The 25,962-nt window shown below is 47.7% G+C and overlaps 1 protein-coding gene across 7 annotated transcripts in view; it reads left to right on the forward strand.

Annotated features, from left to right (window-relative positions):
* The window catches only part of PLEKHA6 (pleckstrin homology domain containing A6), a 147,244-nt gene that overhangs the window by 79,265 nt on the left and 42,017 nt on the right, over window positions 1-25,962 (forward strand). For all 7 annotated transcript variants that reach the window (XM_066361995.1, XM_066361993.1, XM_066361994.1 and 4 more), the window contains exons 4-5: window positions 21,492-21,572; window positions 22,255-22,387. In XM_066361995.1, the coding sequence (XP_066218092.1) occupies window positions 21,492-21,572; window positions 22,255-22,387 (214 nt within the window). The remainder of the gene's footprint in view (window positions 1-21,491; window positions 21,573-22,254; window positions 22,388-25,962) is intronic.

Genomic DNA, 25,962 nt, shown 5'->3' on the forward strand with positions numbered 1-25,962 from the left:
CAGGGGCAGACCTGCCTCCACTGAGCTTTTCAGGTGTTGATCATTCTGACTCTTCAGGGAAAGTCACTGGGTGGTGGCTGAACAGCATTACAAACTAGATTTAGAAATCTCCAAGTGCCATCTTGATGGATAACTTCTTTAGGAGCAATTATGAAGCATCCATCTTCATGTGACAAAGTGCTGAGGGGTTTTATAGCCAAGATCAGGCCAGTGCTTCCCATGAGCGAACAGCCCAAGGCAGAGGCAAATAATAATTATTACTGGCATTTATTGAACATTTGCTAGATGCCAAGACCTCTCTTAAAAAATCTTTACTTGTACAATCTCATTTAATCCTGTGAAAAACCCACGAGGTACCTAGGTACTTATATGAACTCTTTTTACAGATGGGGGAATGGAAGCACAGGGAGGTTAAGTCACTCACCCAAAGGCCCTTAGGTAGTTACTGGTGGAGCCGGGATTCAAACTGGAGCAGTCTGACACTAGGGCCAAAAATCTCGAGGCCAATGCAGATTCAAGGTAGTAAAAATAAACTAAAGGATTAACTTGTAGGGTGATGCATGAGAAGGGAATTTCAATTTACACAATGAACATGAAGTGGGAAGAGAGCCGCCCTTGGACTGTGTCCTGCGCTCTAATCCCAGCTCACCCGCTTCCTAACAGTGTAGCCTTGGGCTACTTACCCGACCTCTCAGGTTTCTCCTCCATTAGCCTGGGACAGTAGTACCTGTTTAGCAGAGAATATGCTAGTGTCATGGTTTAGATAGGCGTTAATTTCCTTTTCTTTCCTGTGCCAGTTGTCTAGTCATCCCGGGGAGGGTGAGGAGTGATTTAGGAATTCAAGGTTAATTCTTGTTTTAGGAGAAAAATGTCTAACAAGCCCTCTAATACTCAGTCTCTGGACAAGACTTCCTGCTATCATCATCATTTTTTTTTTTTTTTTAAGTAAAAGGAGGGGAAATAGGCTTCTGCAAGCGGCCCAACTGGGATCCACCCAGCAACCTTCTGTCTGGGGGCTGATGCTCAAATCAATCGAGCTATTTTTAGCACCTAAGACTGATGTGCTTGGACCAACCGAGCTATCCTCAGTTCCAGGACCAACACTCAAACCAACTGAGCCATTGGCTGGAGGGGAAGAGAGAGAGAGAGAAGAGGGAGAGGAAGAGAAGCAGATGGTCACTTGTCTTGTGTGTCCTGGCTAACAAACCCAGGATGTCCATACGTCAGGCCAATGCTCTATCCACTGAGCCAACCAGCCAGGGCTACCATCACCATTTTCTATTGTTCCCTCTTGGTTTACTGTAGCTCTCGGACAGCTGCCACCCTCTGGGCTCTCTTCATCTTTTCTTCCCCCTTTTACCACAGTACAATTAACAAATTCAGGAAATATAACATTGATGCAATACTATTATCTACTATATAGTCCATATTTAAATTTCACCAGTTACCCTAGTAATGTCATTAGAATTTAATCTAGGACCATATTTCTACTCCCCTTACAACTGGAAGAGTTTCTCAGCCTTTTCTTTGTTACTCATGCACGCAGGGTTTTGAAGAAAGCCAGACACTCGCTAGTCCTTTCTGCATCTTGTCTGGTCTCCCCATCTTCCTCCCACTCCCCCCAGATTCACCGTGGTAAGGTGACTGAGGCACCTTAGGCTCAAAATTTAAGAGGGTGTCAAAAATTCAGTAAACAACGTAAATAATATTTTTCTGCTTGCCTCATAGGACCATAAAAGAATCAAATGAGATAATTATGAGTGTGCTTTGTGAATGGTAAAGAATTTTACTTGATAGTTTTCCTTCTGACATAACACAGATAATTAATTGTTTTCATAAAGACCATAGTCAGATCTGCCACATTATTTTAATGCAATATTTTAAAAAATCAGGATTAGTGCAAACATTTCTTGAAGAACAAGATATCAACATTTTTAGCACCAGTGCCACTCCAAGCCATGTGGCAGCCACAAGCAAAAGGGAAATTCAATAATACAGATCCAGTCTTTTTGAAAATATTTTATTTATCACAGATTTTATGCATTTTTTTTATTTTAAAATTTTTGCGTTCATCTTGGTTACTGAGTTTTTGCAGGGTGGGTTTTCTCCCTCTCTCCGTCATCTTGACCTCAGAACAAGAGCGAGAGAGAGGTGGGCTCCCAGCCAGAGTGGGAGAGGAGGGAGGGCGGGGGACAGAGAGAACAGGCGGGGAGGAGATACAGAGGCCTGGAGTCTAGCTGGGGCTCTGGCCTGGAGCTCTCTAACAGCTTCCAGCTGCTTCCACACCCACCAGACTTCCTGCCTCGGGAGTGGTGTTTGGTTGGATATTTTCCCCCTCTTTTCTCATCAAGTGTGTGATCTAATTAGATCCTTGGATCCCCTCATGTCTACCAGTCTTTCCTGTCTTAACGTTGCATTGCTCCCCTTAGTTGAACCTATTCTGACCCTAGATCTGCCCCTTTTCGTCCATGCTGGGAGCCCCTTCTAGGTTTGTTACTGGGTGCTGTCTGGGAGCATCCGCCCAGTGCTGGGTGAGCACCGTGGCACTGGTGCGTGTTCCCATGGCTCTGGGACAAAGCAAGGCCAAGGGGCATGGAGAGGGGTGTTAGCTAGCCTGCAGAGGCCGGCTGTGAGGTAGCAGGAAAGCTCTGGACCAGTGGTAGGAGTCAGTCTTGCCTCCCATGTAGGAGCTGGGTTATATTAGCTAAGACCTTTTTAAAATTTTTTTTATCTCTTTAAGCTTCAGTTTTGTTTTTGTAACATAAAAGTGTTAATATTTTCTGCCTACCTCATAAGACCCTAACAGAATCAAATGAGATAATGATGAGTGTGCTTTATGAACTATAAAGGATTTTATTCACTGTGATCCCTTCTGTCATAAAACAAATAATCCTTTATTTTTGTAAAGACCATATTCAGGTCTGCCACATTATTTGACCTAAATTCATGAGAGGAGTCCTGGCTGATTCAGGGCCAATGTCCATCCCTGCCTGCACACAGCACTTCTGTCAGACTAAAGCAGGTCACTAGAAAGAGCTGGGACCCTTCCACTCCCACCCACTCACCCACATTCCATCACAGTGTAAAACGTAATGGATGGGGTTCAAGAGTAGTCGGGTTTTTCTTTTTCCTTTCTAAAAAAAATATCTCCACTGAAGACTATCCTTTTTTTTAAATAGCTTTATTTAGATATAATTGATTCATGAAAAAATGCAGATATTTAAAGAGAAAAATTTGACAGGTTTTGTAAAACTATAACCACAATTAGGATAATGCATATATATGCCTCAGTCCCTAAAGTTTCTTCCTGCCTCTTTGAAATTCCTCTATCCGCCCCATTCCAGTCAACTTCTGATCTGCTTTCTGCCTCTGAAAATTAGTTTGCTTTTTCTTTTTAGAATTGTATATAGTGGAACCATACACTATATACTTTTATTGGGAAGGGTCTGGCTCCTTTCACTCAGCATAATTATTTTGAAACGCATCCATGTTGTCGTGTAGATCAATAATTCATTTCCTTTTATTACTGAGGCAGATTCTGTTGTATGGGTGTGACATATACGTTGTATTCACCTTTTCATGGACATTTGGCTGTTCACAGTTTGGGGTCTTCCATACCAGTTGCTATGGATATTTATGTACAAACTCTGTGTAGACATGTGCTTTCATTTCCTATGGGTACAAACCTAGGAGAATCAGTGGCTTGTTTGGTAACTGTATGTTTAATTTTTAAAGAAATGTCAAACTTTTCCAAAGCAGATGTACCATTTACACTGACACCAGGAGTGTCTGAGTTCTAGGTCATTTACAGCCGTGTTAACACTTGGTAAGGTTAGTCTTCATTTGAGCTATTCTAGTGGGTGTGTTTAGTGTTATTTCATAATGTATTTGCATTTCCCTAATGACAAATGATGTTGAGCATCTTTTCATGCACTTTATTTGACATCATATGTCTTCTTTGGCATAGTGTCTATTTAAATCTTTTTGCATTTTTTTTAAAGCAAGAGAGAGAGAGAAAGAGAGACAGGAAGGGAGAGATGAGAAGCATCAATTTGTAGTTGTGTCTCTTTAGTTGTTCATTGATTGCTTCTCATATGTGCCTTGACTGGGAGACTCCAGCTGAACCAGTGACCCCTTGCTCAAGCCAGTGACCTTGAGCTTCAGCCAGTGACCTTTGGGCTCAGCCAGCGACCATGGAATCATGTCGATGACCCCACATTCAAGCCAGCAACCTTGGGGTTTTGAATCTGGGTCCTCAGTGTCCCAGGTCAATGCTCTAGTCACTGTGCCACCATTGGTTAGGCTTTTGCCCATTTTTTAATTGTGTTTTTTTTTTTTGCCATTAAGTGTAAGGGTTCTTTATATGTGCCACATAAACGTTTTTTACCAGTTGTATGTTTTGTAAATCTTTTTTTCTTAGTTTATGGCTTGCCTTTTCACTTTTGTAACAGTATCTTTTGAAGAGCAAAGTATTTTATTTTGATGAAGTTCAGTTTATTGATTTTTCTTTATTGTTGGTACATTTTTTGTCATATTTAAGAACTCTTTGCCAGCCCTGGCCAGTTGGCTCAGTGGTAGAGCATCGGCCTGGTGTGTGGAAGTCCCAGGTTCGATTCCTGGCCAGGGCACACAGGAGAAGCGCCCATCTGCTTCTCCACCCTTCCCCCTCTCCTTTCTCTCCCTCTCTCTTCCCCTCTTGCAGCCAAGGCTCCATTGGAACAAAGTTGGTTTGAGCACTGAGGATTGCTCCATGGCCTCTGCCTCAGGGGTTAGAATGGCTCTGGTTGCAACAGGGCAACACCCTTGATGGGCAGAGCATTGCTCCCTAGTGGGCCTGCTGGTTGGATCCTGGTCAGGTGCATGCAGGAGTCTGTCTTTCTGCCTCCCCTGTTTTCACTTAAGAAAAAAATAAAATAAAATAAAATAAAATAAAATAAAATAAAGAACTCTGCCAAACCCAAAATCACTAAAATTTTCTCCTGTTTTCTACAAGTTTTAGTCCTTACATTTAGATCTTGGTTCATTTTGAGTTAATTTTTAATGATAGTAGGGTCAAGGGTTTATTGTTTTGTTTTGGTGTGTGGATTGCCAGTTTTCCCAGCACCATGTATTGAAGAGGCTGTCATTTTCCCCCTGAGCTGCCTTTATACCTTTGTTAAAAATCAGTTGACCATGTGTGCAGAGTTTATTGTTGGCCTTTTCTGTTTCATTTATCTATACATTTATTTTTATTCTAATACCACGTTGTCTTGGTTACTGTAGCTTTATAATAAGTCTTGAAGTCAGATAGTCTATCTTCCAACTTTATTCTTCTTTTTCAAATTTCACTTATTATAGATGCTTTGAATTGCCATATACACTTCAATATTTTTATTTTATTTTTTACAAAGAATCAGTTTGGATTTTGTTTGGGATTATGATCATTCCAAAGAAAAAATATGGGGAAATCAATAGCTTAACAATGTCAAGTCTTCTGGCCCATGCAAACAGTTTATCTCTCCCTTTGAGTTCTTTTTAATGTCTCTCAGCAATGTTTTGTAGTTTTCAGTGTATAGATCTTATATACCTTTTGTCAAATTTATTTGTTTTCATATTTTTTACGCTATTGTTAAGTGATATTTAAAATTTTTTTTTTTTTTTTCATTTTTCTGAAGCAGGAAACAGGGAGAGACAGTCAGACAGACTCCCGCATGCGCCCGACCGGGATCCACCCGGCACGCCCACCATGGGGCGACGCTCTGCCCACCAGGGGGCGATGCTCTGCCCATCCTGGGCGTCGCCATATTGCGACCAGAGCCACTCTAGCGCCTGGGGCAGAGGCCACAGAGCCATCCCCAGCGCCCGGGCCATCTTTGCTCCAATGGAGCCTTGGCTGCGGGAGGGGATGAGAGAGACAGGGAGGAAAGTGCGGCGGAGGGGTGGAGAAGCAAATGGGCGCTTCTCCTGTGTGCCCTGGCCGGGAATCGAACCCGGGTCCTCCGCACGCTAGGCCGACGCTCTACCGCTGAGCCAACCGGCCAGGGCTGATATTTAAAAATTTTTAATTTGTCATTGTTTGCTGCTAGTATATAGAAATACATTTTTTTGTATCCTAATCCCCTTTTAAAAACTTAATGTAACCAAGCAGGAGCCTGGAAATACTAAGGTACAGGATATTTGCCTACTATGATAAGCATTTAAAATGGCATGTAAACATCAGCATCTTTTTCCTGTTTTAAGTTAATAATGCATTCCATTAGGAACCCTGCAGTCAGCGGTGGCTGTAGGTATGCCAGAAGGGGGGGGGGTATGCTGAATCTGACCCTCCACAGGCAGTGTTCCCTAGGTTTGTGGGGTATGCTGGAGGGGGGGGGGTGAATGAAACAGGTGGCAATGCAGTGCAGCCCCTTTAAGAGACCAGGGCCAACCCTCCATCAGGCCACTGGGGAGGCAGCCCAGGAGATAAGATAAGGCCCCTGGCTGGTTTAAGCCCAGGTTCTGAGCCACAGTGGCTGGACTACTGATAGAAAAACAGGAACCAGGGGTGATAAGGAGAAGGTGCCAGCGACCAGACCCAGGCTGGCCGGAGGTGGAGTAGCCCAATCACCCATTGGGACCTGAAAGGAGAAGAGAGTATTAATTGTAGATATTAGAGCAAGATCATTTGCAATCTCCTGTATGTCCCATTGTATTTATGATTATGGTTTAAAATCCCTACTACAATGCACTTAGAGGCTTTATATATTGTAAATGTTCAATAAATATGTTTAGTGAGCCCTTAATACTCTCTCTACTGATATCTTTATACTCTAGTGAAATGCTCCGATACAAGGTTTGGAGCCTACCTGATTTCATGCTCAAACTAGAAAAATACTGGCAAGAACTTACTCTGAAGATCCTGGAGCTGCTCATTTGCACATATCTGCATATATTTGTGTATGTCCTACATGTAGATACTTTTAGGCTGGACTTAGATTTCCCCAAATCAGCTGCCTATTTTTAAAGAAACAAAGGAGGGTGTCTGTGTCTACGCATTCTTACCCACCTTTCATCTGCACCCTGCAAAGATATAAAAATGAATTCTTCTACTTTGAAATATAAAGAAAACTGCTTGTGGCCACCTAGTTTTGTAGAGGTAAGCAATTCTTTGCCTGTCAAAATGTTACCTTTCTTCCTTTCTATTACAATTCCTAGTTCCACTCTTCAAACTCCTGAGTGAGGCAGGCAGTTATTAAGGCAAAGAAACCCTCTAGCTAAACAGCCAGGAGCTGAAACTGCTTAGCACCTTCAAGGGTTGTGCACTGGACCTGGAGAGAGGCACTTGCATCAACCGGAAGCCTGCCTTCCCACTGCTTCTGTCCCAGGGCTAGGAATGCTATGACTACCTTTGTCTGTTCTCCCTCTACCAGGAATAAATAAAAATATCATCCCCTCCCCCAGATCCCAGCTCCTCTATTGGCCTGTGAAGCAAATATTTCATAATGTGGGCTCATCCAATTGGGCATCGTGCCAGAGCCAAGCGCCTCAGGTTGCGAGTGTGCTCCAATCAGACGGGGCGGCGGGGTGGGACTAGAGGGCTCCCTCTGCACATGGGAGGCAGCGCGTTACTCAGGTGCATGGCATCAAGGTGGGAGTCACCACTTCCTCGGGGCTGGGAAGAGGGGACAGGGCAGTCCACCAGCCAGCTGGAGGGAAGCCAGCGCTGAAGGGGTTAAGGCTAGTCAGCATGTGTGGCTGTTAATGATTGTTACCCACCAGGGACCTGGTGAGTATTAAAGGGAAACCTTTTTCCTATTGCTGCTGTGAAAAGAGTCAGGGTGAGAGCAGAGGGGACAGCAGAAGAGCTCTGGTGAGTGAGCATTTGGTTTCTGTCCTCTGCATGCTTGTCTGGGTGGCTCTGGAGTGGGTGAGGAAGCACTGCATATACCCATTCCTTCAGCGGGAGCTGGCTTTTGTTACAACCAGATACAAATTTTCAGCTTGGGGCCGGATTTCTGTATCATTCCTATTTATTAGAAGGAAACCTTCAGGATTGTTTTAGTCCAAGGCAGTGAACTACTTGGCACAGAAGCTAGAGATATAAACCATTGTCTGTTCTGATGCCGAGACAATGGTTTTGTGTTGCCACCCTGCACACAAAGCTGCAGCTGCTGCTCTTCCTCCCTCTGAGCCATTGTCTCCAGAGCTGTGGGCAGAAGCACTGTGCGGGCCTCTCTGGAGGGCTGATTTCCTGGGACCGGCCACGGGAGGCAGGTGGAGAGGGCGCAGCCAGAGGAGACTGAGATAGCAGCGTCTTGCCTTTTGTCCTTTTTTACTTAAACAGGTGTGAAGAAGCAGAAGGGACACACGCGGGTGGAGAGGCAGTGCAGAGAGTTTGGGGGAGAACTCTTAACTCATTAAGAAGACAAAGTTGTCATTTGGGAGCAATATTGAAATCTAGGAAGAAAAGGCCCAAGTCTTTTGGGTTCAGGTTCAGGTGTTTGCTTTCCTTAGTGTCCCATTTAGGTCCCTCATTCCCTCAACCCCCAAGTGCTCTTTGCCTCTGGCACCTTCTCATGACAGCTCAGACTTGCGCAGGGCGTGTGGACACGAGCTCCTCGGTTTGGTTGTGGAGATGGATCGGACTGACTTTTCTCAGCTGATGTCTGTGTGTGTACTCGCACATGCAGGTGACAAAAAAATGAGAGCCTGATTAGTCTCCAAAGCAGAAGTGTTGATTTTACCCCCTCTAAGCTGGGAACCCTTTTGTCCTCTGCCTCTTTCTTGGGAGGAAAAATGTTCGGATGAAGTAATGGTGATGTTAGGCAGCCCTGGAGGGGACGGGTGGGTAGGAACAGAGTGCTCCTTGTGCCAGTCTTGAAGGCTGATTTGAAAGATAAGGCAAACCCACCGGGGTGGCTGGCTTTTCCTGGTGCTTTTTCTGGCTGGACTGCCCTCAGACAAACAGAAACCGGGCACAGTAAGGGGGAGGTGCCAGCCCTGAGAGCCACAGGGCAAGAGCAAAACAGCCAAGTTTCTGGGCATGGGAGCCAAGCGAGAGGGAAGTAGAGACTGGGAGGGGGGCGGGGCTGCTTGCCGTGCACTGCCTTGTATTGCGAGTTGAACACCAATGTGACCAGCTCCCAGGAGAAGCACCCAGAGGAACTGGAGCTCCAAGCCAGCGGCTGCTCCATGGACCTGCAACCTGCATAGTCGCCCTGCATGCTCAGAAGGGCTTGGTGTACCACTCTGCTGTTGACATCCTGAGGCTCTTAATTTGCAAGGGGCCCTGCATTTTTATTTTGCACTGGGCACTGTGTGTTCTGTAGCCATACTATCCTCAGGCCCGGCCAGAAGCTACAGCAGCAAGACAGTTAGTTGTTCAGATGCTCCAACAGGTGGAGACAGATGCACTTCTTATTCAGGTGTCACTTACCGAGACTGGCTTCTGTCCTGGCCCAGACATCACCGCATTCCCTTCCCTTTCCTCTCTACTGTCCTCCTCAAGCATTCTGTTCCTCCTGTCACAGCGCATCTTCATTCATGCTACTGCAAGGCAGGGGCACAAGGGAGCGAGCAGCGGTATCCTTACTTGATTCCCTTCCTCCCCCCTTTCTTCCTTCCTCCCCTCTTTTCCTACCTCCCCCTTTATTCCTTTCTCCTCAGGATCCCTCTTTCTCTTGGCTGGGCTCTGGATGGGGTCTAGGCCTGGGAGCGCCTCTTCCATTCTTTTGAGGTCTTCCCCTGCTTCTCTAAGCCGTGGTTGTCCACGAACACACTGTGGCCTCTGCTTCGTGTGCCACTTGTTAGCACAGGCTCCGTCCAGGTCTGGGTGGGTGCCGGGGTCGCAGCGGGCGGGTGCAGGGGCAGGAAGGCAGCCCCCTCTCTCTTCTCCCTGTGCTGGCTCATCTTGCTCTGGACCAAAAGACCCGACAAACCACCTCTTTCCTCTTCCTCCCTCCAGCCTCTGCCAGAAGTTGGCCAATCCGAGAAGGAAAGGAAGGCAGGAGGGAGGAACATGGCGCCGTGTTTCTAGACCGTTTCTCCTGCCTGCTTTCCCCCTTTCTGTCACTACTCTTCCCACCTCCTCAAACTGCACTATAACCTTCCCAGCTGCCTCCCCCACCCCCTTCTGCCCCCAGTAGGGCTATTAGTAACAATATTTTTAAACTCTGGAGGGGAGTCTTAATACATACAGTATGTAAATATGATGGATTATCCAAATTAATTTTAATTGGACTTGGAAATGTATCATTTGATGTTAGATTTTCAGTGTTTTCATTATTGTTGGCAGTAGACTTCCCTTTCTTTTTGGTTTAACTGAGGACTATGAGGACACGTGTATTCCCTGAGGACACCGAGCACACAGCTAGTGGAAGGACAAACTGGTTGGGAGTTAAATATTTCATAGAATCCCAAAATATTAGAAGTGGAAAGTAGCTAAGAGAACATCTAGCCCAGCGCTGTCTAATAGAATATTCTACATGTGAGACATGCCACAACTGCTCCGCCCAATATGGCAGCCAGGGTGGCTATTGAAATGTGGCTAGCATGACTGAGGAACTGGATTTTAATTTCATTTTAATGAATTAATTGTAAATAGTTACATATGACTAATGGCTACTGGATGGCACAGATTTGGGATAGCATTACTTGTTTTATTTTATTAATAAATACCTTTAATTTTGTTAATGATTATAACATCAGCCACTTACTGAGCAACTACTATTTGTCAAGCATTCTCCTAGATCAGTGATTTTCAACAGATGTACCACAGCAAACCATTGTGCTGCAAGAATTTTTAAAACATGCAATGCCTGACTGTTTAGTCAGGGACACTGACCTCTTTTCTCTTAGGTTGTCAAATTAAAAAATGACAACAACCAACACAACAATAGCTGCCAGTGTGAATGCCCTGTCTTGAACCGTAAATATATAGGTCATATAATAGTTACATCTAATTGGTCATGTTGCATAATAAGGTTGCATCTGATTGGTTAATTCTTGGTACTAGAAATCCTTATATACAAGTATAGGCACTTGATTTTTAAAAAAGTCATTTTGGAGTAAAAGGGTAGGTAATTACTATTACTATTTTTTGTAAATCAATCAAAATTTTACCTATTTTTTTGGTCAGACTGACCAAAAAATATAGGTTTTGGTGTGCTGCAGAATTTTAGTAATTAGTTTATGTATGCCATGAGATTAAAAAGAAGGGTCCTTAAATGCTTTTAGTGTGATCTTGTTTAATCCTCTCGGCAACTCTGGTATCAGTGCATGTCACAGATGCAGAAAATGAGGCCCAGGAAGGTAAAAGATCCATCCTCAGCAGCCAGAGATTCCTGGCTCGGGGAGCCCTCTCCTCCCTCTTTTTCTTCAGGATAATCCACACACAGTCCATTCTCTGTCTTTACCAGACAACTTCCTTCAAATGTTCTCCAAGTCCCTTCTCTTCCAGACCTTACCTTCCTGCTCTGACGTGTCACAGGAGCTCATGGTGATTGCCTTAGTCCACAGAGGAAGAAAACACCAGTACCTCTCCCCAGGCATAGCTGTTTAACGGCTTGGTGGCCCTCGTCCTCAAGCTCCTTTTGGATTATTCTTATAGCAGACAGTAATCTAGGACATCCCTCAGTCTTTGGAGCCCTTGGCAAGCTCTCCAAGTGCATAGGAAGTTCCAGAATCCTCAGTCCTGGCAAAGAAGATGTTCAGAATTTCCCATAGTCCATGTGTGTCCCTGATGGCCTGTTACTCCCAGTCTAGAGGGGACAAGCAGCTGAACCTTCCTGGGGGCACAAGGGCAGACTCATCTGGTGAGATAAGGAACAACTCTACCCTAAAGCTTTGCTGCCCTCCTACCTGCCTCTGCACCGTCACTCCATGCAACCCCGCCCCCTGCCGAGGTAAAAACTCCTTCTGCCAGAAGTAGTTGCCCAGGCTTCTGCTCTCCCACTCCCATTGATTTATTGCTCTCCTCTCCCCCAGACAAAGCGTCTGCTTTATAGACTCTTATCAGAGTCCGGCTGGCCAGGAGGGAGGGGGCGGGGAAAAGAGGGACTACAGAGCAGATGGAACCTGCCTTTGGGGTCCAGGGATCCGGTGAGAGGGATTTGAGGCTGAACTCTCCTGCCTCTCTCACTCACAGCTCAACATTGCAAAGCAGAATGGCACGTGTCCCCCTTGCCCACCATGGTCAGACCACTCGCCTGCCTTACAGCCGTTCTATCAGACAGCCATTCAGCTCCTGCTGTGTGTGAGGTGCTGGCCAGGGCACGGTGACAAAGAGGCTAGGCTGTAAGAAATGTGGGTGTGACTGTCCCTCCACACCGCTGTATCCAGGCAGTAGCCCTACCCCACACCACACACAGTCCTCGGACCTGTGGCCACAGGGGTTATGGGTGAGACGGTCTGCTGCTTTCATCCCCGTGTCCTCCCAGCAGGCTGTGGAGCTGGAATCACCAGGAACCATAAGCTCTCTTCCTTTTTTTTCCTGGCGACAGGGAGCTCAGGTTGGGCAGGTAGAAGGGACTGGGCAACCATGGAGACGGGAATTTTGTCTTGTCTCTCTTGTTATTGTAGCTGGGACGGTGGACCTCAGCTTCCCTGACTTTAAAATGGGCCTTGCCTTCCTCCCAGGACAAGGAACAGAGGCCATGTCCACGAGTTAATTTTCCCCTTAGTTCTGTACCCTTCACAGCATTGTCACTGGTCTGGTGGGGAATCCGTATTGTCTACCGAACAAGACATCACTTATTACCATTGTCTCATTCTTCTTCTTTTCTTTTATTTTTTTTGAGAGAGTGAGAGAGAGAGGAAGGGAGAAAGAGAGAAGCATCAACTCGTTGCTCTATTTAGTTGTGCATTGATTGCTTCTCATATGTGCTCTGACTGGGGATCATACCGGTGACCCTGGGCTCAAGCCTGTGACCTAGGGATTGAGCCGGTGGATCCAGGTTTTGAAGCAGCGAACCTGGTCTTCTGGGTTGACCCTCTATCCATTGTGCCACCACCAGGCAGGCCATTGTTTCATTCTTAAAAGGAGGAAACTAAGGCACAGAAAAGCTTAATCCTCACAAGTTGCTGGACTGGGAACCAAGAAGGCATTGTGTAGCTTTTGAGGGTGTGGAAGGAGGAACATCAGCCCAACTTTAAACAAACATTTTGTAAAATTCTTTTCTGTGGGGTGGGGTCACTGCTCTCTGTGGGACACCAGAAGCAAATCTGCTGAGCTAGGAATGACCTTCCACAGCCCGGAAGTGGACAGCTGGGCTGCCTCAGCCTCTGAAGGGTAGGGCGGTGGGATTAGGCTCAGAGCTGGGGGAGGAGGGGTCATTAATTATTGCCCTGCCCCTTTACCTCTTGGGACTCTTTCTCTGTGGCTGACTGTCAGGAGAAGGCAAATTGGGGGGGGGGGGGACTGGAACCTTCTTCCTCTTTCAATCTGGCTTAGCTGGGGACACTCAAGGGAAGCCTGAGACAAGAAAAATATGGAGTTGAAACCCCAGGGAGCTTTGTATTCTCCCTTTCATTTCTCTTTCCTCCTTGCAGGGAACAAAACAAAGGCACAAGGACAGGAGTGCGAGGCGCCCGAGAGAGCTGGGTTGGCCCAGTTCTCCATGATAGGACATGGTGTGAGGGGGAAATGCCCGTGACGCCCTCTGGGCCCCAGAACCAGTTTTTAACACTTGAAGGGACATCATGTTCAAACAGTTAAGGAATGGCTATTCCAGGAATGACATTCAATCATGTATCCATCATGAAGGACACTGGCCTGGAGTCCCAAAGGGCTCTGTGGTATGTCTGGATCACCAGAATGGGGGGGGGGTCAGTTGCTGGGGGGAGGGGTATCTGAGAGGTCCGGCAGAGAAGCTCTCTACTAACCAATAAGGGAGAAGTTCCACATTTTAATGACTGGTGTGGTAATGCTGAATACCCACCTTGGTTATCTTCCTTTTGCAGAAGACGGAAATCATAAAATAAAGATGAGATAGTTAAAGCTAGGTTAGACAATCAGTATGAAGATTCCCCACAAAGTTCCCGAGAGAGATTTATATCCCCCCGTACACACACATATGTACACACATACATATACCTGTACACACTACACACGTAGACACACATGCATACAATATAGACACATACACAGGCATGTCTAAACTTACGTATACCACAAATAACAAACACGTATCACAGAACACACACGTATATACACACATACATACAATACATACACACTATGCACATGCATGCGCACATTATACACATAGATACACACCTTTACATGCGTACACAATATACATATGTAACAGACATGTACACACTTAAATAGACACTATAGCACATAGATATACATCAACACAACATACATATACACAGTTACACACATATCACAGTTCACACATCACATACACCACAGACTTAGAGACACGTACTACACAATGTACACGACACACACACATAGACACATGTACACATGCACACAATGAGCTGTTACCTTGACTAAAGAGACAGGCCCTCCCACCCTGACTGCTGCCTTAGGCTTCCCTCTTCCTGATTATTAGAATAAGAGGGCTGCAGAGGTCCAGGGCAGGGCGCGGACATAACACACGGGAGGGACGTCCACATAGGATGGAAAAGAGGAAACCTGCATCTGGCCCCTGATTTGTGACTTCATTTCCTTGGCACCTGAACCAGCTCTTGTGCTTTCTGCCTGAAGTGAGGGTCCCACTCAGGGTGACCTTCCCCGGTCTTCCATGACTGGACATCGTGGGTAAGGAAATGTATTTTGCTCTGAGGTTGGGTGTGAGCACAGGCAGAATTAAGCAGGAAAGAGCAGCACAGGTCTTAACCTCCTAGACACAGCCCAGTAGCCTAGCGTTTTCAGGGGTCTAAGCTGCGTGCGGTAGAACACCTCTGCTTGCCATTTTGGAAATTGCGTGGCCTAAGGGGATGGCTGGGGACAGGACTGAGAGGGAAACGAGTGCAAGCATAAGGCTGGCAGCTTGGCCCGCAGAGCCTGCAGAACTGGTGTTTTAATTTGTAGAGAACAAATGGAAAAGAGACCGTGTCTTTAGAGGGGCTCCTCACTAGCAAATACCCAAAGGTACCATCAGGGCCTGACTCACTTAGGCCCCTTCTCTGTGTGCAGCAACAGTCAGGCGAGCATAGCGACCCTGGCAGGGAGAAGTTGCCTGGAGGGTGTGTTTTCCTAGGAATGACTGACTGGGGGAGCTCCAGGAAGCAGGCACATCAGGGTTGTTGGAAATGTAAACCTCTCTGGTTTTTAAATGGGACAGAATGCCGGAGCAGATAGAGTGCCTTGAAAATAATGATGAGATCCAGAGGGGAGGTGGAGAGAAGGAGCCAAACCTCTCCCCACCTCCCCTCCTCTGTTGGCAGCAGAAATCCTCCCTGGAGTGTGGACAGTGTTGGCTTGGAATTTGCTAGCTGGGGGAAAGAAGGAAGTGGGAGGAATGGGCCATAGGCACCCCTCCTTCCCGCTCACCTCCCTGTCCTCCCTCCATCTAATGAGCTGTAATACCAGAAGCCAAAGCATTCTCGGGATGGGGAAACATGGCCAGGGCTGATTCTCTGTCAGCAGATTCTCAGGAGCTATGGAAATGAAGCAGCTTGGAATACGGCAGATAACCAAGAGGGGCCCGGGGGTGGAAGGAGTTGAGTGTCTTTCTCTAGTTGTTTAATATTTATCGCAGTGGGAGCTCTGGGCATCCAGCCTGGGTGTGTGCGTGTGCAAATATGCGTGCCTGCAAAGGGTCGTGAGCATCCAGGTGGAATTTGCTGCTTTTGACTGTGTATTGTCAGATATCACTCCAGATAGATGCTGATTCTTGGGGAGGACATTTGGAGAGGAATCAGTACACAGTTATCTCTGCAGTGAGGCTGCCATTAGGACTTCGAGGCTTAGAGTGTTCTTGGAACTATAGGAAAGCCCCAACGAAATGGAGAGAGGATCTGCCTCTTTGTCGTTTATGGGCCTTGGCGCTTCTAGAATGCCCCTCCCCCCATGCCCAGCCTCTAAGCCTGAGACCATCTGATGTCATTTTCTAGCTCAGCACCTGGTGTATTTCTGTTTTTAAGCAAAATGATCATGACCATTATATCTTATGCATAAAACATTTCACATTTTGAAAGTTTACTGCTGTTATTTTATAGGGGTAGAGGTGTTTCATTTTCACATGAGAAAACTAAGAGCCAAAGAAGTCAAATCAAAGAGCTAATTCATGTTGGATCTTTACACCAAAAGTCTGCTCCTACCAATTCTTCTTCCACTGATGGCACTTCCAGTGGGGCCACCTTCATAGGGACAGTAGACGGGGGAAACACCGAGTGGGCAACTCAGGAGTTTAGGATGCTCCCCAAATCTCCTTTACTGCTTTTTCTTGGTGGCAGTTGAGAGGTCCATTTAGAGAGGTATTCATAACCATTTATCCTTGAGAATGGGAGGCCCTTTGTCATCCTAAAAGAGAGGGCAGAGGAGAGCAAAAACAGATAACCTCTCCGTGTTTTCTTTTTTTTAATGTTCTGCACCTGGTAAGTTCTTCCTGCTGTCTAAACTGAAATGGAAACCTGCCATTCTGTGCAATTTAGTGGCAGAGGAAGAGCACCCCAGCTAGGCATTCTGTGTGCCGTGTACTGAAGTAACCAAGGATTTCGGAGCTCTCAATAGGCAGGGCCAACCCTGGAGCCTCCGCTGCTATTCCTTCTGCTGTCTTCACTGGCCATGGGAGAAGTAACTCAACTTGAAACTTAAGCAAAGGCTGTGGGAAGCCCCTGAGCTTAGCTTTAAAGGAAGGGGTATATTTTTGCTTTTAGAGGAAGAAAACTCATTTTCCCGATGCACCTTCACCCCCCTCCTCCTGTGCAAATGAGCTGAATTTTCTTTCCCTCTTAATGAAGATGGAGCAAAGCCAAACTGCATATTCAAGGGGGAGCCAGGCGGGGGGGGGGGGGCTGAGTGAGGGGGTGAGGGGGCAGAAATAGCTGCTCTCGTGGAGAGGAAGTAATTAATTCTAAGAGAGAGCAGAGATAGGGAAGCCCTTGGTAATAGAATGTCAAACTCCAAATGCAGGTAGATAAAAATTAAATGAGCATGGAGAGTCTCTTTTGTTCGCTCATTCACTTACTCACTCATTCAATAAATACTGAGTTCCTACTGTGCATAGGCAGAGGCCCCACATGTGCATCAGGAGTGGGCCCAGCTCTCCATAACCATAGCAGGGCTCAGGTAACTGGACGGGGAGAGTGTGGCCTCTGGAAACAAAAGCCTCTTGTCATTAGAACAAAACATTTGCAAACATACCACTAAATGTTTGAGTATATTGGCCTTTTGAATTTAGGTTTAGTTGCTTAAATTAGGTTTAGCAGCTGTTTGCCCCAGTGATATCTGACCAGCTTGCTTCATAGTGGGTTTAATAATAATGCTGTCCATTTGCTTTTCTCTTCACTAATTGCATTGTCTTCTGACTGAGTTCTATCCTCAGTCCAAAAAATTAGATTAGCCCCTCCTTTTTAGTATCTATTGTGACATCAGAGAACTGCCATAAGAACTGACATGATGTCAACAGAATGTCTGGTGCTGCTAAAAGCAACTACGTTAGTCAGAAGGGATTCTTCAAGCTGAAACCAAAAATGGAATACTTGTGAAAGCCGGAGGAACTGAAATTGGTATTGAGAAAAACATCGTAGCAGTATAGGACAACAGTGGATCTGGAGCTTTCTTTGCTAGAATCCTTTACAAACAACCAAGATACTTAATGAAATTGATTGGAGAGCCAGCAGGCTTGCCTGGAGGTAGGGGGATGGAAGAGATGACCTTCAGAGGCCCTTGCAGTCCAAGAACCCTAAGTCATGGAGGGACGTAAGGAGAAGGGGAAATTTGACCATCTTCGGTGCCTGGAGAGTTCAGGAGAATGAACAGTGATGCAGACCTCCTTACCCTTGAGCAGATCTGACAGTTGCCAGATGGAATTTATCATAACGCATCTGGGAAGACTTTCAGAAGTAAACACACGGTGACCCCTCCTGAGCCCCATTCGCTGCCCTCTTCCTCACGAGCTTTGGGAAGAAGCTTGCCTTCAGTTTTGCCGGAGCAGAGAAGCCAGTTCTTGAAACCAGCTCTGGCTCCACAGCACCAGTGCCCACGTGCTCCACATGCTCCTCATCAGCTGGACCACCCCAGGCAGAGGGCAAGTGAGCTGAGGCTGTGTCGAAAGGGAGCGTGTAGGGGGACTTGGCGGAGAACCTTTGCTCAATTCTGCTTCTGTCCAGACAGAAGGCTGGGCAGGCTGAGAGAGGAGAGACGAGACTTAATCAACCTCAGCCTTCAGGCAGCGGGGCAACAACAGCACAGAATCTGGAGCTTCATTTAACCCTTATGCCCACAGGATCAGAAGCGTCTCTGGGAAGCAAGTTGATTTCAGCCTAAGGGCCCGGGCTCTGGGCTGGGAGTCAGAGGCAGGGAGGACTGTCTTCCCGCAGGTCAGCTGGCTGAGTTTTTGCCATGCAGATGGGCATGCAGCCCCAGACTCCTCCGCCCTCCCAGCTGCTCTGTGTCCTTAGCTCAGTGAGGTCGGACTACCTGGAAGTTGTACACCTGCTCCACGTATGCCTGTCTCTCCGTCTCAGCATTTTCTCCTTGGGGACTTGGACTGCGAGGATCATCCCCTGCTCACTTACTTTGCCTGGAGCTCTCTGACTCTGAGGGGCTGAATGCTGGGGAGCCACAGGCCCCCTAGGGTACCTGGGCACCCCTCCCACTGTCTGGGAAGAGCCCTCCCCCTTCCCTCATGCTAGAACCGGGAGGAGGGGGGGACCAGCAGTGTCTGGAGCTCGGCCAGGGCCCTGCGCGGGACCGGAGGACTTACTGCTCAAGGGATGGTAGGAGCAGGGTGGCTGGTGGGTCCTCTGAGGCTGCTGAGCTGGGGACAGAACTGCCAAAAGGATGTTGAAGTTTCGCGCTGATCGCCGGGCCAGGTAGGAATTTCTTCAGTGGACATGAGCCAAGGGAAGTGAGCGCAGGCAGGGTTGGCAGCTCCCCGGATCCAGGACTTCAGTGTGGGTGGGGTCTGCCTGACCTGCCCTGAAGGAGGGAGGGCAGTGAGGACAGTGGCTGCTGCATTGCAGTGCTCGTCAAGGGGAAGCTATTTTGAAATTGGTGGTGCCGGGATAGAGAGAGGACGTCATGTGTAGGGGTTGCTGGGTAGGAGAGTCTGGGCAGGGAGAAATTCGCCGTACCCCGAGAGAAGTGTGCCAGACGACGGCAGACTGTGGGCGTGTGTGTGTGTGTGTGTGTGTGTGTGTGTGTGTGTGTGTGTGTGTGTGTGTGTACTAGTGCCTGCAGGGAAGTTTCAGCAAAGTCAGCACAGGAACAGGTAGAGAAGAAGGGGCTGGAGTAGAGGGCAGGTGCTCTGTGCTACTGGGAAAAAGCAGAGACCTTGGCACCTCAAGGACCTATTGTCACACACTTCCAGCCCCTTGGACCCCGACTCAGGGCAGAACCAGGGGTGAGGGTGACTGTAAACAGCTACCCTTCCTTGCAGAGACTCCCTGTGCTTAAGTTGAAGAGAGCATCCTTGTTGGAACAGATGGGAGGAGGGAAAGAGTTTGAGAAGCGGGGAGCAGGTGACCAATGTGCTAGTGTTAGAACCCAGGCCAGGTGGACATGGGCCAGACTTAGGGTCCCAGCCAGCAAGCCCAAGCCACCAAACCCAGACTTCCCCCTAGGCTCTAGCCACTGCCCACTGTGCTTCTGTCACTACATGTCTTTGAATTTGATCTGAACATGACTGGTTTGGAAACTGAAAAAATACCTTTTGATATTATCTTTTGCTTCAACAGACAGCCAATGGCTGGGATGTGTCCGGGGCTATTGAAAGAGGGTCTTCAAAAAGTTACTTTTCTCGTGCAGCTGAAGGGACTAGGCTAAAATCTCTTTCCTCTGCACTAGCTGACCAGCTGGTCCTCTGCTGTGGGAGTGCTCACGTGGCCAGCCAGCGTTAGGACCCACAGCCTCGGAACAACCTCCGCGGGCTCTGTCCGGGCTGGACGGAGCCTACTCTGGGCTCTCACAGTGTATCTCCTGAGAGGGCTGGATGAAGAGGATCTTAACACTCTTCCAGCCCCTCACTGACTGCATGCTTGAATCTCCTACAGCTTTCTTGCCAGGCAGTCCCCTGTGTTCAGAATCTGTCTCAAATGGCTGCCATTTGTAGCTTAGACCCACTGTACTCATCCCCTCTCAGCTCTGTCTACTGCCCCTCCTCCCCACCACCCCGAAGAGCTGCCAGGGGACTAGCCTGACATTCAGTCAGCCAGAAGAGCCACAGCAGGACTTCCCAAAGGAGCCTTCGCAACGTTGCTCCCCATCTGCCTCTGCACAGAACATGCCCCTGGTCCATGCGCCTCTGCTTCCTGCAGGCTGTCCTCACAGTACCCCACTCCTGGGCCGCACATCCCTTAATTAGATCTGACTGTGGAGCTAAGCACTTAACCTCACTGCCTGACAATTCCCGAGGGCTCAGCAATATCCACTAGCCCTTAAACTGGGAGACCCTGGACTTAGGGTGTGGGTGGGTCCTAGCCCAAGCTCAGGAATGGAGTTTTTTGGGTTGTTTTTTTTTTGTATTTTTCTGAAGCTGGAAACGGGGAGAGACAGTCAGACAGACTCCCGCATGCGCCCGACCGGGATCCACCCGGCACGCCCACCAGGGGCGACGCTCTGCCCACCAGGGGGCGATGCTCTGCCCCTCCGGGGGCGTCGCTCTGCCGCGACCAGAGCCACTCTAGCGCCTGGGGCAGAGGCCAAGGAGCCATCCCCAGCGCCCGGGCCATCTTTGCTCCAATGGACCCTTGGCTGCAGGAGGGGAAGAGAGAGACAGAGAGGAAGGGGGGGGGTGGAGAAGCAAATGGGCGCTTCTCCTGTGTGCCCTGGCTGGGAATTGAACCCGGGTCCCCCGCACGCCAGGCCGACGCTCTACCCCTGAGCCAACCGGCCAGGGCCAGGAATGGAGTTTTTGATCTCTCATTTTATTTAAGGAGATAGAACATAGAGCAGGAGAGGAAGGAGTCCAAAGTCATGAGAGAGTTTTTTCAACAAATGAGTGAGCAGTTTTTATGTGGAGCACTGCTGGCCATTGTCCCTAGGAGAGAACTCACCTCACGTGAAATGTTGACTATTAGGGTCCCCTCCCTGTCCCACTCACACACCTTCCCAGGATGACCACTGAGAGGGTTAAGTGGGGTTTATTTCCAGTCTCAGGGATCTCTGGTAAGTCGTTAACACTGACTGGTAAAAGGTTTCTTTTTCACACCCAACCCGATTGCAGCTGCCTCCTCTACAGCCCAGCCTTCCATCTTGCCTCCATCTTGCCTCTCACAGTCCCACAGGAAAACCGAGGGATGAGCTCCTCCATGGTCATCGTCCCTGTCACTGCCCATGGCCTGTTCATCTTTTGCTTGTGTCTCTGCTTTCTTCATCTTGATCACCAACTTCTCTCTCTTTTTTGCCTCCGCAGCCACAATGAAAGACGGAACACATTTCTACACCCAGTGACTGGCCAGGTCCCGGAGGAAAACAAAAAATTTGACTTGAAAACGTAGGTTTGCCCCACTTACTGCCTGACCATTCCATTTTTAACCACCACCACCCCGTTGCCACTGGGCAGCTAGGAAGGGAATGGGGTGGGATGGCAAAGGAGAGCAAAGGGATTTAGGGCCAGTCCCTTCGGTTCTGAGGACTGGAAGCTTCTGAGACCCTCTGACTGGACACCCTTGTCCGCTTTCCCACAAACCTAGCAGATCTCAGGTTGCTGCGTTTCATAGGTTGAGCTAAAGGAGTGCGACAGGTCGGCGTTCGGTATATCAGCCAGGGGCGTCTAAGGGGAATGGTGAGGGAATCTGTATAACCAGGAGAGCCAAATGCTAATTCCATTCGCTCTGGATCTTGGCCCAGTGAAAGAAAGAAAAAAGATAATTAAATGACTCTCATAGTCCACTGGGCTATTATCTTTTAAATTAAAAAGAAAAGGAGTTCCTGAGTCCCAGGGTTGAGGATTTTAAAAATGAATTTACAGGAAAGAGGAGCCAGTCCGGGATTACTGGCATATAATCTCTGAAGGGCTGAGGGCGTAGCTGAGATGACCTCTTGGTAGCACTAGGGGATCTAATTTTGTGCTGATGCTGGAACAGTGGGTGGCAGCATGGGAAAGGGACGGTGGTTTCCATTGTTTCATGGTTCTGAATAGTCTCTTTCTTCTCTTCTGGTCAACTTGAAATCAGAGCGGCCTTGGACATGTCCAATAAAGCAGGTGGGAAACGCCCGGCTACCACCAACCGTGACATATCCAACCACAACATGGTGTCTGAGGTCCCTCCAGAGCGGCCCAGTGTCCGGGTGATTCCAGCCTCCAAGGTAGGCCACAGGGCAGGAATCCTAGGAAACAGCCTGTCCCACCGTGTCTGCAGGCTCCAAGGAGCAGGGGAGGTGCTCGGAGCAGAACCTCATGAAAAGACATTTACACTAGGGGTTCTCAACCTCAGTGCTATTAGCATTTTGTGTTGGATATTCCTATGCAGTGTGGGACTATTCATTATAGGATGTTGAGCAGCATCCACGGCCTCTACCCACTAGCTCCCAGTAGCACCCACACTGTGACAACCCAAAACATTTCCAGACATTGTCGGATGTCTTTTATGGAACAAATTTGCCCCATGCTCATTAAGAACCACCAATCTAGGATGACAGAAAAAGAAAAAGAACTCACGAAGGACATGGCAGTGGAGAGCTCAGAAAGGGAAGTGGAAGGAAGGAGGGTCTCAGGAGGAAGGAGTACTCCAGAGAAGAATGTGGCAGAGAGGGCAAGGTGATAAGGTCTTATTTAGATGAAAATGTTGATGGGGCTTAACATCCACTGTGGTCACTGGACACCTGACTCGGGCAGTTTCAGTGGTGTGAGGAGGGTAGAAGACAAGCCAGAGGGTGCTAAAGAAGAGGTGGAAGGGGAGATGGAGAAACACTGAAGGGTAGAAACTGTTCTTCTAAGAAACTGGAAAATCAGTGGTGGTCTAGTCATGCAATGGAGTATCTCCCCAAATTAAATGGACTATAGAAGTCTGTATGAACAAGCATAAATCTTGAAAACATAATGTTGAGTAAAAAGCAAGTTGCAGAATATGAAAAGAATGTCATTTATGTAAAACGTACAGACATGAAAAGCAATACTATATTTTCATAGATAAATATGCAGTACAAGCGTATAAGCATGAACAGGCAGACTGATTTGGGTCAGCAGTTGCCTTTAGGGAGGAAGGAAAGGTAAGGAGGTTGGGGAGGGGCTCAAAGGGAGTTGCAGCTCTATCTGTCATGTTTTATTAGAAGAAAAACAACTCCAACACATAGGGGTGATTCATCCCCTACTTTTCTAAAATGTTTGAAGTATTTCGAAAGAAATACTTTTCAATAAACCTGACTGTTAAGGGAAACGAGGGGCAGAGGGTGGAAGCGAGGAGATTTGCAAGATGGAGGAGGTAGGTTTTCTTCGTTCGTTTTGTTTTGTTTTAAGATGTTAGAAGCAAGGATGGATGACCAAGTGTATTAAGTTCAGGAGAAAGAAGGGAGCCAGTGAGTCACGTCTCTGTGGAGACAGGAGTCCGAGGCAGAGACGTTGGAAGCCTGGATAGGGAAGGGGTGCTCTTCCTGAGATCGCATAAAAAAGGCACGTGAAGTGGGGGGAGGGGTTCTAGGAAGTTAAAGACATCCTACCTCACTTCCTCAACTTTTCCTGGGAAGTAGGAGGTAGGGTTTTCTGCTAAAAGGAGCCGGTGGGCGGAGAGGCATCGAGGGATTTGAGAATATGCCCAAGGTTTGGAGAACAGGAACAGTGGTCAACAAGAGACGTATGAAATATTACTCCATCGAATCAAAAGGTCATCAGAGGTCATAGACTCAATCTGTGTGGCTCGAGTCCCCAGGTGTGTGGATTTCCTCCAGCAATACTCATAGCCTGGCTGTGGAGTAGGAGTAGGGAAAGCAGGTGGTTGGATTGGCCTAAGGCTGAGGGTTGCTGGGAAGCAGTGGCAAAAAAGACAGGGAGCCTAGGGTTGGCAGGAGAACAGCTGGAGTGGCGAGCTGTGGGAGCACAGGCTAGGCAGCTGAGAGAAGGTGAAACTGACAGATAACGGATGGAGAGGAAGGGGAAGGATCTCTGGGCTTGCCTATTCTTAGACTTCTTCAGAGGCTAATCTCAGCCATGTATGTAGGATCTTACTAGATATTTAACAATGCTTATTTTAGCCAGTTAATAAGCCAATGCTTATTTTATACCATGGTAGGTTCTGATGATAAAGAAATAAACAAAAGTCCCTAGTCTCATTGCAGTGTGAAAAATTTTAGACTATAAGAATAGATGGAGGCCCTGGCCGGTTGGCTCAGGGGTAGAGCGTTGGCCTGGCGTGCGGGGGACCCGGGTTCAATTCCCGGCCAGGGCACACAGGAGAAGAGCCCATTTGCTTCTCCACCCCCCTCTTCCTCTCTGTCTCTCTCTTCCCCTCCCGCAGCCAAGGCTCCATTGGAGCAAAGATGGCCCGGGCGCTGGGGATGGCTCCTTGGCCTCTGCCCCAGGCGCTAGAGTGGCTCTGGTCACGGCAGAGCGACTCCCCGGAGGGGCAGAGCATCGCCCCCTGGTGGGCAGAGCATCGCCCCTGGTGGGCGTGCCGGGTGGATCCCTGTCGGGCGCATGCGGGAGTCTGTCTGACTGTCTCTCCGTTTCCAGCTTCAGAAAAAAAAAAAAAAAAAAAAAAAAAAAGAATAGATGGAGAGGAGGGGGCAGCTAATCGCTCTGGGGAATCAGGGAAGTTTTGTGGAATAGGGGGGTCTGTAATACTCTTTAAAACATGAGTTGGGATTTCTAGATAAGAAAGATGCCCCCCCCCCACCTTCTGTGGAAGAGCAAATGTGCCAAGGCATTGGGGGTGGGAGAGAAGCATAGGAATTAGGCATGACCAGGGGCGAGGCCTGTCTGCTAGCATGGCACATGGTGGGTTAGGGCCCTGCAGATCTTATACACCTGTCCTCGTGTGCTGTGCTGAGGAATTTGAATTCACTACCAAGTGATGAGAGGTAATGAGAAATTTTAAGAGAGTGACGTGATTATATTATGTTTTAGAAAGAGAACCTTAGTTCATGGCAGAGGCTGAACAACAAGAAGAGATGACAGCCTGGGAGGCAGTAAATGGAACTGGAGAACTTTTAGGAAGATGGACTCCTCAATCCTGCATAAATGATTGTACAAAAGAATGAGGGAACAGTGGGAGGTGGTTCAGAGCTCTGGTCTAGGTGCCCAGGCGGACTGTAATACCATTCACCAGGAAGAGAAGTAACAAAGAGTAGGTTTGGTGAGAAAAAAGATAAGCTTGGTTTTGTACTTTTCTTAATCCTGGTTGGATAACCAGTTGCCAAATAAACTGGGGCTAGAAAAGAGGTCATAGATATAGATTAGGGAATGTTAGGCATATTGCTGGTAGATGATTTTATAAGGGCACAATGTGTAATGATATAAACAAGAATAAAAGGATTAAAGTTTAGTTAGAGCCCACCAGCACTTAGAGTACAGGTGAAGACAGGAGGAATGGCCACAGTTTGAGGTATTGAAAAGGAAAAATAACATCACAGAAATCAAAAGAAGAGTTTCAAAAAGGACAGTAAGGTTAATAATATTTTTGTTTTGTTTTGTTTAAGTGAGAGGAGGGTAGATAGCGAGACAGACTCGTGCATGTACCCTGACCAGGATCCACCTGGCAACCCCTGTCTGGAGCCCATGCTTGAGTCAACTGAGCTGTTTTTAGTGCCTGAGGCCTACATGCTTGGACCAACTGAGCTATCCTCGGCGTCCGGGACTGATGCTTGAACCAATTGAGTCACAGGTTGTGAGAGGAGAAAAGAGAGAGAAGGGAGAGAGGGAGGGGGAGAAAAGCAGATGGTCGCTTCTC

The sequence above is a fragment of the Saccopteryx leptura genome, chromosome 2 (assembly GCF_036850995.1).
Source record: "Saccopteryx leptura isolate mSacLep1 chromosome 2, mSacLep1_pri_phased_curated, whole genome shotgun sequence".
Classification (NCBI taxonomy): Eukaryota; Metazoa; Chordata; class Mammalia; order Chiroptera; family Emballonuridae; genus Saccopteryx; species Saccopteryx leptura.